General features: G+C 41.9%; 1 protein-coding gene across 5 annotated transcripts; it reads left to right on the forward strand.

Annotated features, from left to right (window-relative positions):
- The first annotated feature begins 1,419 nt into the window (after positions 1 to 1,419).
- Positions 1,420 to 12,493, forward strand: SNX20 (sorting nexin 20). Of its 5 annotated transcripts, XR_002324172.2 has the most exons (5): positions 1,422 to 1,701; positions 4,472 to 4,625; positions 7,654 to 7,805; positions 9,753 to 10,548; positions 11,521 to 12,493. XR_002324172.2 is itself a non-coding variant. In XM_020985160.2 (4 exons), the coding sequence occupies exons 2-4, from the start codon at positions 4,484 to 4,486 to the stop codon at positions 10,416 to 10,418; spliced, it is 960 nt and encodes a 319-aa protein (XP_020840819.1). In that variant the 5' UTR covers positions 1,421 to 1,701; positions 4,475 to 4,483; the 3' UTR covers positions 10,419 to 12,493. The 5 variants fall into 5 exon arrangements, 4 of the variants coding, with proteins under 4 accessions (XP_078006201.1, XP_020840819.1, XP_020840818.1 ...); XM_020985160.2 differs by having other exon boundaries at positions 1,421 to 1,701; positions 4,475 to 4,625; positions 9,753 to 12,493; XM_020985159.2 differs by having other exon boundaries at positions 9,753 to 12,493.
- Positions 12,494 to 18,483: the final 5,990 nt, after the last annotated feature.

Raw genomic sequence — 18,483 nt, forward strand, 5'->3', positions numbered from 1 at the left:
AGCTGGGAAGCTTTCCACACTTCCTTTAGCTCCTTCCTATCTATTCAATTTTCTTTTCCTTATTCCCTTCCAGCTAAACTTGCTATTTCTCATACAGGGCACTTCATTTACTGACTCCATGCCTTTGTATTGTGTAAGTGATTTGCTCAGGGTCACATAGCAAATATGTGTCAGAGGCTGAATTTGAACCCATGTCTTCCTGGCTTGAAATGCCACATGCATGAAATGATCTCCCTGCTCACCACCACTTCTTGGCTTGTCTCAAGAATCCAACTCAAGTTCTCTTTTCTGCAGGAGACCTTCTCTATAGAATGGACATAAGGATACCTACAGCACCTACCTCACAAGATTTATGAAATGAAATAATGTTTGTAAGCACTCTGAAAACCTTTAAATACTACATAAATGTAAGCCATTATTATTTTCTTGAGTATTCAATCACATTTAACAGAAGGAAGAGTAACCATTGATGGAGACAGCAGCAGCAATGTGTATGCATTATTTTCTTCTTCTTTTCATTAATTAATTAATTAATTTTTTTGTTTTCAACATCCACTCCCATAAGATTTTGAGTTCCAAATTTTCTACTCATCTCTCTGCTCCCCCTGCTCTAAGACGACATGCATTCTGATTGCTCCTTCCCCCAATCTGCTCTCCCTTCTATCTTATCCCCTTCCCCTTCTATATTCCAGTAGGGCAAGATAGATTTCTATACCCCATTGTCTGTATATCTTATTTCCCAGTAACATGCATTCATTATTAAAGAGCCTACTATGTGGTGGGCACGGAAATATTAGAAGTATCTGGTTTAGAAATATTAGCTAATTTGATCTTCATACTATTAGCCTTAGGAATATTATTTCATTTGATTTTCACAACAACCCTAGAAAGTAGGTGCTTTTATTATTACAGATAAAGAAACTGAGACTAACTCGCTCAGGGTCACACAACTAGTTAGCATCAGAAGCAGGATTCAAATTCAGACCTTTCTGACTCCAACTCCAGCACTCTCTCCGGTGTGCTACCTAGCCATCTATGACTTATGATTGAGCTGAACCCAAAGGCAGAAAGTACATTTTTTGTCTAGAACCTCAGCTATAAAGATCCCTAGGGTATAGAGACAACTCATAGAATTTAGAAATGCTAAAAAGGACTTTACAAAGGGCTTTAAGGCTTGCAAAACATTGTACATATATTATTTCATTTGATTTTACAATAATGCTGTAAGATGGGTGCTATTATTATCCTCATTCTACAAATGAGGAAATAGAGGTTAAGCGACATTCAGGATGGCCCACGCTTTGCAGTATTAACATAGAAGGGGGACTATCAAACAGGAAGATTGGTTTCTGTAATGAAAGGAAGATATGCAGCTTTTAGATAAGAAAACACACTAGAAAAATGAAACCAAAAGAAGTCCCTGGCTCACAGAGTTAACCTTTTCTCCAGTCCAGAGAAATGGCTATGGGGAGAGTCTTCCACTTTGAGGCCAGGTTCTATACCCTCCCCAGCCTTCCAGCCAATCAAACTAAAGAGATCTCAGCAAGTACAGGGCTTATTTCCTTCTTGTAGAATAAGGAAGTCAGAGAAAAGCAGAAAAAGAACACAACTGTACTTCAGAAGGACTAGGAAATTATGTGAAATCCAACAGCGTCTCTCCTGACCGTGGACACACACAGACCTTATCCCCAGAGGCCTCAGGTCAGTATTTTTTGACATGGTTGGTTGGCTGGGTCATTGATTTTCCTACACAAGTCTGTCTGCTTTTAAGTACAGTAGTTCCTTTGAAACCTTCTTTTGGCTTCTGACTCTGACTACCCTGTGGGACTTGAAACAAAACCCAGACCCTTCTTCCACATTCATGGAGAAAGGACTTCTTGGACAGGCTTAACACCTGGGGAAGTGGGTAAGAGATAGATTACCAACTGATCAGTAAGTAGAGGCCTGTGGTGAAACCTTCTGGTGGAGACAGGGAGTAACACGAAGTCCCAAGAATGGGTGCATTGCTATTGTTCTCTCCCATCCCCCCATTCCTTCTGAAATCTTTTGCTTTTATAAACTTGTTAATATAAAGAATGTTGTTGTTGTTTCAATTATGTCTGACTCTCTGTGACTCTATTTGAGGTTTTCTTGACAAAGATACTGGAGTGGTTTCCCATATCCTTCTCCATCTTATTTTACAGATGAAGAAACTGAGGCAAACAGGGTTAAGTGACTTGCTCAGGGTTGCACAGCTAGTACTTGTCTGAGGTCAGACTGGAATGAGTCTTCCTGACTCCAAGCCTGGCACCCAATCTACTCCACTGCCTAGCTGCCCCAATAAAAGGAATACTTTTTATTGCACCTACCTTTTTTCCAAAGCTAGAGGGAAGGCGGGTGTCAGAGACTGTGTGGTGCAAAGGAAAAAATATTGGATTTGGAGCCAGGGACCTGGAGTCAGTTCTTGCCTCTGCCAAATGGTAACTATAGCTTCTGGGGCCCAGGGAGAGAATCCCCAGGAGATGAATACCTAGATCTGGACCAGTGGCTAGCTGAGCATCTGTTAGCATAGTTGCCTGGCTGACTTAACCAGACCCCTCAATTTCATGAGCATGGCTGGAAGAACCAACAGTCTTCAGAAAGATTTGGGTCAGACTATGGTTCTGATATTATAGAATCCCCTCTCTAAATAGCTTCCATTGGACTAGCAAGAGAACAGGGCATCCTGTACCTTCTAAGGAGCAGGAGAAAAGATGCTACATAACTGTATGTAACATTTCACCTCTGGTAGGTTGTTTGTCTTGTCTGGATTCCCTATATGAAAAATAGGGAGAAATGGAGGGGATGCCCATCAACTGGGAAATGACTAAGCAAGTTGTGGTGTGTGATTGTGATGGAATACTACTGTGCTTTTAAAAAAAATGATGAGCTGCTTGATTTTAGAAAAACATGGAAAGACTTGCATGAAATAATGAAGAGTGTAATGAGCAGAACCAAGCGAACATTATGAACAGTAACAGCAATGTTGTTCAAAGAGCAACAGTGAACGACTAAATTATTCTGAGTTCTATAAATACTCAAATCAACTAGAAAGGACCTGTGAAGGAAAACACTATCCACCTCCAGAGAAAGGACTGATAAATAGAAGTATGCATAATATGGTTTTACGTGTGTGTGTGTGTGTGTGTGTGTGTGTGTGTGTGTGTGTGTGAAATAGTAGACTTCTCTAGTGTGGGGTGGGGAAGGAGGGAGGGAGACAGTTCAGAACTTAAAATTTGACAGAAAAATAAATTAAATTAAATTGTGAAAAAAGAATAAATGACTGGCCAAGGTAAAGAAAAATAGGGAGAATGATTCTGCCAAGTGGCACATAATGGATAAAGCTCTTGACCTGCAGCCAGAAGACCTGAGTGACGCCTGCCTTTCATACTTACTAGTTGTGTGACCCCGGACAATTCATTTCACCTATTTTAGCCTCAGTGGGGAACCTACTTCACTGGGTTATTGTGAGTATCAAATGAAATATTAGATGTAAAGTGTTTTGCAAACCACAATGTGCTATATAAACATTAGATGTTATTATAAGGTTGTAAGGATATTATTATAAGAAGATGTGAGGATAATATGAACACTGTTGTGAAAAACTTTTGGAAATAATGACTCTAGCAAGTATGAGAGGAGGATACAGAGTACTGCATATCTTCTCTTTGCCCTCTAAGAAAGTTTCCAGCTTTCAAAACAAAAATATGAATCCTCCCATTAGGGTCCTGGGAGCCTCTAGGCAACACCTTTTCAAGGGATAATAATGTTTGGATCAGGACTCTAGAATATATCCCCACCAACAATGAGGAAGATGCCACACCCTATAGGAACCTAACCCTGAACTAGGAGTTCTTCAATAGACTACCATTAGCTTATCTGGCTTAAACCTCAGGAAATATTGCCCTCTGTCTGTAGCCCCAGTACTAAATTGCTAATCACACAATGAGATAATTGGAATTACCCAAGATAGTTTGCCACAAGAATTCAACATGAGAAATCAGTAAGTGGTATAGTGTACAGACAGATGGACTTGGAATCAGGAAGACCTGGTTTTGAATCCTACCTCAGACATTTACTAGCTATGTGATCCTGAGAAGTCACTTAGCCTCTCAGATGCAATTTCCTCATTTATAAAATGGGTCTAATAACCATACTACTATTTCTACTACTTACTACTACTACTACTACTACTACTACTACTACTACTACTACTACTACTACTACTACTGCCCCCACCTCTACCACCACCTACCTACCTAACTCACATGTGAGAGAATTGATGAGATAATGTATAAAAATGTTTGTCAGTCTCAAAGCATCATATGAATGTGACACTGTGAGTTTCCTATCTCCACTAGCAGGAGGAATGTAAACAGGTCTCTGACTCTGGAAACCTCAGTTCTTCTCTTCTAGCCAATGTGTCCCCATTGTCTGTCTCTTGTGCCCACAGCAGCTACAAAATATGGAGAATGACCAGCACCCTGGAAGTTCAGGCTGGAACAGGCATCTTGATGGCCAGTACAGAGAGAAAATAGACACTGAAGCAGGAGCTGCAGCCCCACTCCATCCTGATACCTTCAGCCCAAGACCAGAGAAAGATTTGAGTAGGTTACTCCCTATAAACCTCCCAGAAGAGGCAGGAGATTGGAGAAACCCAAAGATTCTTCCTTCTCTTTCCACATCTTATTAACTTTGGGCACCTCTGAAGGGAGAACAACTTCCTCTTGTGAATGAGGGACCATGTGTGGCAGAAGGGTTCTTCCTGAGCCCGCCTGTCCTGGCACCCGTGTTCCTCCCCATCTTCCCCCGTCAGCTGGAGTGTGTTTAAGGACTCCAGCAGATGGACCCTATTTTTATCTCCACTCTCTCACTTATCTCCAATCTCTCCTTGTCTATTGGCTGCTTCACTACTCCCTACAGACATGTCCATATCTCCACCATCCTCAAAAATCCTCAGTGGATCTCAGCCACCTCTGCTAACTATCGCTCCATATCTCTCCTGTCTTTTGCAGATAGACTCATACAGAAAGCTGCTTCCACTTCCCCTCTTCTCCTCTCATTCTTATATTGCTATAGTCTGGCTTCTGACCTCGTCATTCAAACAAAACTTCTTACTCCAAAATTACCATTGCTCCTGAACCAATAGGCCTTTTCTTAATCCTCATTCCTCTTGACCTCTCTGAGGCCTTTTACCCTATTGATCACCCTATTCTCTTTGATCTGTCTTCTCTCTAGGTTTTCATGACTCAATTCTCTCCTGATTCTCCTCCAATCTATCTGACCACTTCTCAGTCTTTTTTTACTGTTCTCCCTCACCAGTGGTGTTCCCTGGGGCTCCTCTGCCTTGGACCCTGTTCTCTTTTCCCTCCATACTATCTCACTTTGGGATCTCATCAGCTCCTAATGGTTCAATTATCATCTTTATGCTGATGATTCTCAAATCTCTTTCTCCTGCCCTAACTTCTCTGCAGACCTCTAGTTTCACACATCCACCTATTAGACATCTCAAACTAGGTGTCCTGTAGACATCTTAAATTCAACATGTTCAAAACTGAGCTTATTATCTTTCCCTCCAAACACTCCCTCCTTTACACCCTCCCCTATTGCTGTCAAGGGCACCACTATCCTTCCAGTCCCCCAGGCTCAAAATTTAGATGTCATCCTCAGCTCCTTCTCTCTCACCGTGACATATCCAATCTGTTGCCTGTTAGTTCCTGAATACACTCCCTTCTCTCTTCTGATATGCCAATACCTTGATATAGACTCTCCTTACCTCAGGCCTGTACTATTTCAGAAGCCTGCTGGTTGGGTTGCCTGCCTTAAGTCTCTCCCCACTCCAGTCCATCCTCCACTTAGCCACCAAAGTGATTTTCCTAAAGCACAGGTCCATCTATGTCATCCCCTTACTCAATAAATTCCACCAGCTCCCTATCACCTTCTGGTTCAAATATAAAATCTTCTGTTTGGTGTTCAAAGCCCTTCCAAAGCTAGTGCTGTCCCCACCCCCACCCCCAGCCTCCACAAACTCTCTGATCCAGAGATACAGGCTTCCTTGCTATTCCTCATAGAAAACACTCTCATCTCCTCACTCAGGGCATTTGCACTGACTAGCTCTCATGCATGGAATGCTCTCTCTCTCCTCATCTCTGCCTCTGGTTCCCCTGGATTCCTCTGAGTTCTGGCTAAAATCCCCGCTTCTACAGAAAGCCTTTCCTGCTCCCCCTTCATTCTTCCCTCGGTTGATTTTTTCCTATTTATCCTGTACAGAACTTGCTTATGTAGAGTAGCTTGCATGTCATCTCCTCTGTTAGATTGTGAGCTCCTCAAGGACAGAGGCTGTCTTTTGCCTTTCTTTGTCCTCCCAGTACTTAGCACATAATAGTTGCTTAATACATGTTTATTGATAGCCTAACTTAATGTGACCCAAAATTATGAAGTCAAATCTGTTGTGAATACACACACATATATATATACCTACATATATGCTATAGATCTTTGTATGTATACATGTACATACAAAAAGATGTCACATTAGCACACTATACATATAAATACATACAAATATATTATTAATTGTATATATCATAATGAATTTGAAAGATAAATGCAAAATAACTTTTGCATTATATACTAATCTAGGCTATCTATGGCACTGCTTCCTTTTTTTGCCCCTTCTTTATGGATAACTTTGCAGAAATTATTAGCATTAGTGTGGACAAAAAAGAGTTGTCTTTTTTTTTTTTGGCTAGGCAATGGGGTTAAGTGACTTGCCCAGAGCCACACAGCTAGTAAGTGTCTGAGGGTGGATTTGAACTTACATCCTCTTGACTCCAAGGCTGGAGCTCTATTCTTTGCACCATCTAACCACTCCAAGACTTGTCTTTTTTGAGAAGCATCTAAATCCAGAAATGCTTGAGGCACTAGTATTGCCCACAGTCGCCTTGTTGACTTCCTTGCTTCAGACCTCTCTGCACCTAACTGTGGAACCTTGGACAAAGGACTAAGCCTCTCTGAAACATAATTTGCTCACTCACAAAATAAAGAGCTGGATCGGACTACTGGGGACCATCCTCAATGAATAAAGCAGGTGACAGTTTAGGATAAGAGAAAATGTCCTAAATATTGGGGCTGGCCAAAAATTAAATGAGATGCTTTAAAGAATAATAAGTTTCCCATTGGTAGAACTCTTTAAGCAGAGGTTGAATGACGATTTGGGGAGGCATTATTATAGAGAGGACATATGATTTCAGTAGAGAGTGAAACAGGTAGATCTCAGAGGCAGCAGAATATAATAGATTACTGGCCTAGGAGGAAGGAGATCCTAACTCCAGTCCTGGGACTGCCACTAACTAGCTGTGTAATCTTGGTCAAGTCTCCTTGCTTCACTGGGATTTAGTTTCTTTCTATGTAAAATCAAGGGGCTGAACTAGAGGATCTCTTAAGTGCCCTATCAACTCTTCCTGTGATTCAGCAAAAATAGAGGATAGGCATGTTACTTCACTGATAATAATAACTTCTCATAACACTTGTGAGATTCCCCCAAAACAGAGGCCCCGTCATCTTCCCACATCCACAGGGCAAGGGTCTGTCTTCTCCCAGGTATACTGACCACCAATAATGCCGTCCTTCCAGATTTCAGCAATGACCCAAGCTCCAACTCTTCCATGACCACAAAGGAGCTCCAGGAATATTGGAGGAATGAGAAATGCCACTGGAAACCAGTCAAACTGCTCTTTGAAATAGCATCCACCAGAATTGCAAAAAAATATTCTTCCAAATATGTGGTAAGCTGATCTATAGAAGTGTCTACTGCCCTCCACCAGCTCCTAGCCTTGAGTCTGCTGTTCCCTGTGGGCAACTCACAGGGCCCCAAATTCTTTACCTTAAAATGGGAACAATAACATTCCACTTACCTCTCAGCATGGTTATTTCCTATGGGATATGTGTGAATGTCCTTTTTTTCAGATTATGAAGTCCCGTATTAAGAAAAGGTATCCTTGTCTTGCCTTTAGGAAGTTTATAATCTAGTTAGGGAGATAAGTCCTATAAACAATGGTAAAGAATCCAGTGCAATGGGTAATTAAACATCCTTTCAGTCAATCAATAAACATTTCTTAGGCCCTTACTGTGTGCCACTGGGGGACAGCCAGAGAGAATATCCAATGAAAATACTCTTTCCACTATACCACCCCAAATAATAATGATCATACACAGACATGTTAACACTTTAAAGTTTATGAAGCACTTCTGTATTTATTTTCACTTTCATTACATAGAACTTAACTATTAAATTAAAATGTTATTCAGAAAGTATTTTTAAAGTATTTGCAGGTATTATGGTAGGCATCAGAGATTCAAAGACCAAAAACATATATACTCAAGGAGCTTATCTCTGATTGGCAGGAAATGACATTTGCATAAATATCTAAATACTAAATATATACAAATTAATAAGAGGAAGCACTAACATATAGAGGATCAGACAAAGCTTCCTATAGGAGGTGGTAGCTCAGCTGAGACATTAAGGAAATGCAGGATTTTGAAAGATAGAGGTGAGATGAGGAACAAATACATGCTAGTCATGTCTGCAAAAGCAGACAGATGGATGAGGGAATGGAATGTCCCATACATGGAACAGAAGGTTCCAATCAAATGCTTCCATCCTTCAGTAGAATTGTGATTTCCTCCTTATGGGTGTTTTATCTGTAGGTAGAGATTGCAACTCATCAAGACCCTCTCATTCTATGAAATTCTTGCCATGGCTTCCACAAATGCTCCATGAAGGATCCATCCAACAGCTTTGTTTTTTCCTGCCCATGTTATAGACACCAGGATGTTACATAGCTGTTATCCCTTGGTCTCTCTCCATAGCCAGCCCATCTCCCTTTCTGGTCATGCATGCCCTTGAAGATGCCTTCTGTGCCATTTCTCATTAGCAAGTCATCATTGGGGAGCTAGGTGGTTCAGTGGATAGAGTGCCTGGCCTGGAGTCAAGAAGACTCATCCTCCTGAGATTCAATCTGGCCTCAGATACTTAATAGCAAGTCACTTAACCCTGTTTACCTCAGTTTCCTCATCTGTAAAATGAGCTAGAGAAAGAAATGACAAACCACTTTAGTATCTTTGCCAAGAAAACCCCAAATGGGGTCATAAAGAGTCAGGCAATGACTGAACAGCAAGAAGTCAAAATTGGTAATAAACTGCAACCTCTTTATAATTAAAATGTGCACTTCTGTTGCCCCTGGGGCTTCCCACAGAGTTTGATGCTTTGAAGATTGGGATGTTGTATAATATACAGCCATATAGAATTACTGAAAGGATTCTGGTGCTGAAAAGATGGAGTTTTATGTCAGGGACTGGCCCAGATCATTGAGAATGCTCAATTAAATTAATTATTAAAACCATGAGGAGACCAGTATTTCCATGTCAAATGTCAGTCTAGCACAGGTTCTTAACCTGAGGTTCATGGACTTTCTTAAAAATGTGTTTAATTCAGCTCATTTATTCAATTTTGATAGCTGTATTTCAGTGAAGTTGGTTTCCTTTAGAAGTATATGCATCTTGTTTTATGCATCTAAATACATTATTCTGAGAAGAGGTCAATAGCCTTTACCAAACTGCCAAAGGGGTCCGTGGTGCCAGAAAGGTTGAAAACTCCTGGTTAACACCTGATTTGGAGCACAGTTAAATAATTTTGTCTTTTCTTTCCTTTTTTTTCTTTTTAATCTTAGATGTACAAAATCATCGTCATCCAGACAGGGAGTTTTGACAGCAACAAAGCCATCTTGGAGAGGCGGTACTCAGACTTTGAGGTGCTCCACAAAAACCTCCTGAAGAATTTCAGTGAAGAAATTGAAGATATCACCTTCCCCAAGAAATACCTGACAGGCAACTTCACAGAGGAGATGATCAGTGAGAGAAAGCTTGCCTTCAAGGAGTACCTGAGCCTTCTGTATTCCATCAAGTGTGTCCGCCGCTCCAGGGAGTTCATTGACTTCCTCACCAGAGCAGAGCTGAAGGAGGCCTATGGCTGCCTCAGGGCAGGACAGTATGTCAAGGCCTTGGATATTTTTATCCAGCTAGTGCCCCTTCAGGAGAAACTCACCCACCACTGCCCCACTATGGTGATCCCTTCCCTGTGTGCCATGCTAGTGTGTCACCGGGACCTGGAGTGCCCTGCAGAGGCCTTTGAGGTCGGGGAGAAGGCTCTTCTCCACTTACAGACCCGCTCTAGCCATAAGTACTATGTCCCATTGCTGGAGGCTATGATCCACCTGGCCTACATGCTGGGGAAAGACTTTGTATCTTTGCAGGAGAAGCTGGAAGAAAGCCAACTGAAGGCCCCAGCCAGAGGCATCACCTTGAAAGAACTCGCTGTCCGAGAGTACTTATACTAACTGCAGTGATAATAAGACCAACTCACATTTCTGTGTGGCTTTGCAGCCAAGTCAGATCAAGTCAACAAGGATTTATCAAACTCTTACGATATGCCAGGAACCATACTAAGTACTGGGGATACAAAGACAGGTAAAAACCATCTCTACTCAGAAAGAGTTCCCATTTTGGTAGGGGAGACAACATAGAACCATGTAGGTAAATTACAGGTGGGTAGACAAAAGATATAGATGGAGAGATATAAGACACTGAGAGGGTAAGGCAATAGCAACTGGAGGGTCTAAGGACTCCCAGAGTAAGTGGGATTTGAGTTGAGCCTTGAAGATAGTAAGAGAAAACTAAGAGGCAGAGGTGAGCATTCCAGCAAGGGGTACAGCTACTTCAAAGCTTAGAGAGAGGACACTGAGTGTCACACTCAAGGCTACTTTTGCTAGAAAAGAGTGTCGTGGAGAGTAAGAGCTAAGAAGACAGGAAGGCAGCTTTAAAAACTCTTTTTTTTTTTTAACAATAGACCTATGAGGTAGTTGGGGCAACGAGGTGGCAGAGTGGAAAGAGCACCGGGCCTAGAAACAGGAAGATTCATCTTCCTGAGTTCCAATCTGGCCTCAGACCCTTACTAGCTGTGTGACCCTGGGCAAGTCATTTAACCCTGTTTGCTTCAGTTTCCTCATCTGTAAAATGAGCTGAAGAAGGAAATGGCAAACCACTTCAATATCCCTGCCAAGAAACCCCAAATGTGGTAACAAAGAGTTGGACATGACTGAAATGACTGAATAACAACAACGATGAGGTACAAATATTACCTACATTTGACAGATGAGGAAACAGACTCAGAAAGGTGGGATGACTTGTCCAATGTCTCGTTCTTGGGATGTGAACTTGAACTCAGGTCTCTTGAATACTACGCCCTTTCCACCATATTAGAGGTTCTTAACCTGGAGTTCATGAATTTTTTGAATGAGCATTTCACTATAATGGGTTTCCTACAAATTTCATTTTATTAATCTAACCACATGATTTTGAGAATTTCGTAGGCTTCACCAGACTATCCAAAAAAATTAAGAACCCCTAAAATGAACCATCAATCATGTCATTTCGATGCAGGCAGGCTGTGGCCAGCTATGGAAGAGAGAGTATGTCAGGTGTCCAGGGCTATGTCGACATCGACGGTGTGAAGTATAAAGGAGGAACTAGCAACCAGATGCTATCTGTCTGTCTCCAAATTCCCAGTTTGAATTTAAGTAGATTGATACTTCAGACAAAACTCAAACTCCTTTGGCAAATATAGACCGTTCAAACCAAATCTTTGGACTCCAAGTCTGAGGCTCAGTGAGCCTCATGAGAAGACAGCAAATGGGATTTTGTGAAGGGCCTGTGCACTTGGAAATTATTATCCTTTTCTTTTTGAATGATGACACAAACAATTTGTTAAAAGGTGATTTTGGGGGCTGGCTAGGTGGTGCAGTGGATAGAGCACCGGTCCTGGAGGCAGGAGGACCTGCGTTCAAATCAGATTCCAACACATAACTCTGACTAGTTGTGTGACTCTGGGCAAGTCACTTAATCCCAATTGCCTCACCAAAAAGAAAAAAAAAGTGATTTTTGTTGTTGTTTTTTAAAGAGATTGCCACCTCCCAGCTTCACTTTGCCAATACCTTCTCTTTTTCACAGCTCTCCTTCCTCTCTCCCCAAAAGCACAGCCACCAAACAACCAGACCCCAGAGTGCATAGTTAATAGAATTATTCAGGGCTCTGAGAAAAGGGACCAACTTCAAAAGACAGCTTCAGGAAACCAAACTCAAAGTGGCCTAGCTTCTGGCCCGCAGGAGCTATTGAAAACACTCACTCCTCCCCCCACACTCCTATCGGTGTTTCTTAGAGCATCTTTCACCAGGTCACTGCCAGATGCAGGCTGATATGTCAGTATGTTCTTCCAAATCCGTCGGCAAACACCTCTTCTGCATTCATATTAACAATACCACCTCTGATTATTTTCCTCCTGTTTCTTATTGCTCCTCATTGCTCCTTCAGTGTTGTGCCCTTCTCCTTTCATTACCTAAATAAATCTGTAAAACCACTGGTTTAAGTCCTGCTTCTTCTGGGAAGCCTTCCCTGACCTCATCAGCCCTCTACTTCTGCACTTAGTGATAGTTCCAGTCTCCTCCAGGACCTCTCACAGTGTTGCCTTCCGTTGCTGCCAGGTATTTCACATGGGCTTTCTCCCCGGGCCGTAAGCTCCCTGATGGCAGGGGGGAGGCCTTCTGCTGTGTTCCCCACAGCACCTGTTACAGAGCTGGATGTGAAGAAAGAATTCGACAAACACTTGTTGACCTGAGCGGAATTTGAGGGGAATTGCACTGAAGCAGCAGCCTTGATGAGAAACCTGCCCCCACCCCCTTGCCAACAGCATAGGAAGGAAGGTCGAGGTGCCTCCAAGGCTGGAACACACCCAGGTGAGACCCTCCGGGGCCCTCACCTCTCCAACACAGCGATGCAACACTAACCTAAGACAAATGTAAATAGCATGAGACCAAACAACATCCTCAAAGGGATCACCATACTGGAATCCATTGAACTTTGGCTCCATTCCATCTCATCTTGTTACCACTTGGGCCATTAGGAAGCTAATTCGGTGCATCCCATTTCTTGAAATAAGGAAAGAAGCCCGTGAGGAATGCCTTGTTACTAATGAAACATATGCAAGCAAGATGTTCCTTCTCTCTGAACGGCGATGGCTTGTTTACAGGGAATCCTGTGATCTTCCACATCATACAATAATTATTAATTCTTGTGAACTACCATCCCACCAGAGGATGACAGGGAACCATTTCCCCCACTAAACAAATAAAACAAAATGAGTTTGTTTATGTAGAGAGAGGAAAGGAACATTTCTCAGGGGAAGAATAAGGGCCTTCAAAATCCTTCTAAGCTCCAGCCATAGATGTATGGAGCGTTCTAGCTAAGACTTAGAAGACTTAGGGCTAGAAGGGGCCTCAAAGGTCATTAAGACCAACTCCTTCATTTTATAGATGAAGAAACTGAGGTCAGGGAATGGAAGTGACTTGGCCACATCCCATAAGTAGTAAGTAGCAGAGCCAGAATCTGAACTCAGATGCTATAATTCCAATTCCAGTTTGCTTTCCACTGGATCAGGTAGTATGTTCTCTGATAGGTCTTGGGGTAAAACCAACTGGAATTCTTAGGGGAGGCACAAAGTTATACAAGGGCCAGCAAATGCTCCCATCTTGCTCACTACCCCATCCCTTTGCCACCTCACAATTAGCTTTTTTTCTCCAGCCTCACTTACCCATTTCTCCTTACAACCATTATGTATGTGTCCCTCATCCTTTTGAGTAGTAAACTTTGTAAAGACTCTTTGGGCCTAGAGGCCTCAGACTAGGGATAAAAAAGAAACACAGTTCCCAGACTTGGAGCTGGACACTCTCCAAATGAGGCCGGGTTTATCTTTTCTGACTGATGCTCATGGTGCTTCCTGAATGGAAGTATTGAAGAGACCGCATGAAAATATACCACAGACTCATAGGCCTTGTTTTTCCTTTAGAATGCTTTTATCTTTTTGACTCCTTCCCGCATTCCCACACAGTGACTAATCCAAAACTCTTCCAAAGTCTGTCCCCTTACCCATGATTCTCAGCAGATGACCTCACTCACCTCCTACTTTACTGAGAAGACTGGCCAATTGATGGACTCAGACTTTAGACTATAAGCTAAAACCCATGACCCACATGCAGAAATGGACCCTTTCACATAAGGGCTAATAGGAAGGAGCATGGTGCCATGGAAAGAGCCAAAGAGTCAGAGAATATGGAATTGAATCTAAGCTCTGCTATCTTGGGCAAGACATTTAATCTCCCTGGGCCTCAATTTCCTCATTTGTAAAATGGGGCTGGATTAGATGGTCCTCAAGGTCCCTTCCAACTCTGGGTCTATTATCCTAGGATCCTATCATTTCGCTATTTAATATCTTTGGCCCTCAGTTTCCTCATCTGTAAAATGTGAAAGTTTTGGAATAATCAGCTTCTAAGATTCCTTCAAATGCTAAAGTCTATGATCCTATGAGAGGCTTGCTTCACAGACTCCTAGAATATAAGAGCTAGAAGAGATTTTAGAGATTATCTAGTCTCACAGCCCTTTCAAAATAACGAATTAAAAGCAATATACCTGTAACCCCTTGTCTCTTGGGCTATATTTAAGAAAGTACTGCCAAAAGAAAGATACCACCAAACCAATTAACTTGTAGCAGAGTCCAGGAGCTGATGGGGTGACATTTCTAAAAATATTTAATAAAACAATGTTAATCCTTTAAAATCTATGAAAGTCTTAGTAGCACAAAAAGGCTACATATGTAGTAAGGTCCTCACATGTTGTGAGGGTCCATGTGGAACAAGTGGTTGTCACTCAAAGAAGGCAAAATAGATTCTTCTCCCCCCACCCTTCTCCAAAAGAGACTTTAATTCCTGCCAGGAGGGGAAGCAGGAAGTGGACCAGTATTTGGCCACTTCACTGTCTTCAGAGAGAGGGGGTTATCAGGCTAGAATTATATCGATCTGCTCACTTAAATATTATTAGTTAAAGGTATAAGATAGGATATGAGCTAACTTCTGATCACTATATCATTATTGGGGGCAGTAAGACCCCGGACTTTATATCTATGGATTGACCCTTTCCCATCAAATACCAGTTTCCACAATGAACATACATGGCACTTAGCCAAGAAAATCCATTTATCCAAATCGGTAGCAAAACAGAAGTCAGAAGAGGCATACGTGTGAGAATATATCAGGTATACATATGAGAATATATTAGACAATACAGAGTAAAGGAGCTCCCAAAGGAGCAAGGTAATTCAGCTCAACAAGAGAATGAATCCCAGACCTCACCTAAGGGGAAACTCCCTGAAGTCTCTAGTGTAGCAAGCTGGGGATAGGGACATGATGGAGACTGCCAGCTCCTCCCATGTCCTCCCAGACATTAGCAAACCGCAGTAGCATTGGCATTGTCCATCTTCTCTCTGGAAACTGGAAACCAGAAGCACCCAAAGCCCAAAGAGGCTGAAGAGACTGGAGCTTTCCTCTCTCCGGCTCTTGCCCTGTGTGAGGTGCAGGGTAGAGTGTCCCTTAGCAAAGGGGTTACAGTAGTAATAAGGTGAAGAATTTTATTTCTCTGTTTTCACTGAGCTAATGATAATCATTATCCTCCTCAATGCACATCAAAACACATTCCTTATACTGTAATTTTTCTTCATATATTTTGTCCAACCTAGAATGTCCTCTCCCTTCTAAATTCTATCTGTCTTTCAAAGCCCAGTCAAAATTCTCTGCCTCCAGAAAGCTTTCTTGGATTACCCCAACCCACTCTCCAAATGCTTAATTCCCATACATACATACATATATGTGCATGTGTGTGTGTGTGTATACATATATATTCCAGACAAAACAGAGTGATATATATACAAGACAATACACACATACACTATATATATATATATATGTATACACACACACACACACACACTGTCCACACTATGATCTACAGTGCTCTGTATCTTTGTTAAGCTTTTATGCTTACCAGTCTTATTTCCCCAGATAGATTGATTGTAAGCACCTTGAAGGCAGGAACTGTCTTATTCATATTTCTCTACTCCCACTCCCCAACCAAGGCCTAGTACAGCTAAATACATAACAGGTGCTCAAAAACTATTTACTGAATGAATAAAAGTATAATCTCATTTTTAAAAGCTTTAAAATTAGCTTTATTCTTTTGAAGTCACTTGCTTTGAGTGCTGTGGAAGGAATGCCATAAAGAATGTTTTCTTTTTTGAACCCCCAACCTAAGTTTTCTCTGCAGTTGCTTAGGCTCTGTTGGCATTTTCTCAGAAAGACTGGTTTCTTCATCTGGGGAATGATCTCTGAAAAGGTTGGAATTAGCTTAAGAACCTCAGGGTTCATTGTACTTGTCCCCTACTAGCAAACCTAGGAACAATGGGTAGAAGGTTCAGGTTTAGGGTTCAATATAAGGAAAAAACCTCATAACAGTTTGAGCTAAGTAGAAGTGAAATGTGCTGCTTCAGGAGGTAGCAAGTTCCCTATCCCTGGAGAACTTAAATTCAAAGGTAGATGACCCTTTTGGGGGGCTGTTGGGTTGAATTTGACTTCTAAGGTGGCTTCCTACTCTAAATCTATTATCCTATCATCTATCAACATTGCCACCACTATCACTAAGCCTAGATTCTGCACTCAAGCAGTGTGCTTCCTCTGGGATTGGCCAAGGTAGTGCTTTGGAAGAGTCTGGGGAAATGGAGACTCTGGCATAAGGAAATACAGGCTGTTGTTTTGCCTTTGCAATAAACCCAGAAGCCACTAGATGGCGGTGTCGCATCTGCTGGTTTCAAAAGAGTCCAAATGGTCTCCTACAAATAACGATCTACAAGAAAAGGGGGGGAAATTAAAAACACAAAAGATATAAAATGATATTGGAAATAAAGAATTTTGGTTAGGAAGCCCCGACATTTAGATATTTAATGCCTTTTTAAAATTCCCCTCCTTCCCCCCAAATCAATTGGATTGTGAGTTTCAGATGGTGACGCCTTTGGTTTCCATTTGTCCTTTGGGCAATTTCTCATCTCCCTTTCTCAGGCAGCCAGGAGCCCGGGAGAGCCGAGAGAGAAAATATTCTTACAGGCTTTAAGGCCTGGAGAGTTCAAAGGCACAGTCACTGCACCACCTCCCGGCCTCCTGTACCTTTTCCCACTGATCAAAAGGACCCAAGTAAAACTGGTAACTCTTAAAAGAACTATCAAATAATGGGCCAAACAGTAAAAATAAATGAGCCTGTAATGCATTCGGAACAGGGCTGGGGGAGCTGGAAGCGCTATTAGCTCGTTTGAACATTTTTAGCAGGTCAGCGTTCTGGGGGGAGGAGGAGGGAGAAGTGGATGGGGTTTTGATCAAGTTCTTTGAGAACAAAATTTACTTTAACTGGAATTTTCCACCCTTTCCCATCCACACCTTCCAAGTGCCTTCCAGGAAAGGGGTTGGGGCCTGTTGATGAAAGTGGGGGTTCTTAACCTGGGGTCTGTGAGCTTATTTTTTTCTCTTAATAATTTGAGAAGTATGTTTTAACATAATTGACTTCCTTTGTATTTTATTTTATATATTCACACATTCTTCCAAGAAGGGGTCCCATAGGCTCCACCAAGCTGTCCAAAGGGTCCATGACACCAAAAAGGTTGAGGACCGATGCTCTATGGTCCACACCTGCAAATGGCTGTGGAACAGCACTTTGGTAGCTGTCAGTAGCCAACTCTATTCTAGGCACTCTGGGAGGATGGATGCTCAGAGTGAATGAGAGGCACAGAAATAAGATGAGGTCTTATCATCTCTATCCACAGAACATCTGTCATGTATGCCCATCTTTCTACTCACACAGACCCAACCTTAGCTCAAGCCATCATCCTAGAATTTAGAACTGGAAGGGAGGTTCAAGGCCATAGAATAAAATTACCAGGAGCAGCTAGGTGGTACAGTGAATTGAATGTCAGTACTGGAGTCAGGAATCCTAACCTTCTTGAGTTCAAATCTGGCCTCAGACATTTACTAGCTAAGTGACCTGGAGCAAATCACTTAACCCTGCTTGCTTCAGTTTCCTCATCTATCAAATGAGGTAGAGAAGGAAATGGAGAACCACTCCAGTATCTTTGCCAAGAAAACTTCAGATGGGGTCATGAAGAGTTGGACATGACTGAAACAACTGCACAACAGTACAACCCCCTTGCAGCTCTTTCCTGGACTATTTTAATAGTATTCTCCAAATTAGTCTTCCTATAGGAGGATCAGCCTCCCTCAAGTGATGCCCAGACCTGAAAAAGGCTCCCTCCTTATCCTCCCCCATCAGAATCTTTGTCTTTCTCCAAGGCTCAACTCAGATCCTGTTTCCTCCTTGAAGCTCCAAGCTATTAATGCTACCCTCCTTGACTTTCTTTTATATCTTTATTCTTTATTAATTATTAATATTAATATATTTATAACATTGTTTATATTATTCTTT

The sequence above is a fragment of the Phascolarctos cinereus genome, unplaced genomic scaffold (assembly GCF_003287225.1).
Source record: "Phascolarctos cinereus isolate Bilbo 61053 unplaced genomic scaffold, phaCin_HiC Scaffold_2;HRSCAF=192, whole genome shotgun sequence".
Taxonomy (NCBI): domain Eukaryota; kingdom Metazoa; phylum Chordata; class Mammalia; order Diprotodontia; family Phascolarctidae; genus Phascolarctos; species Phascolarctos cinereus.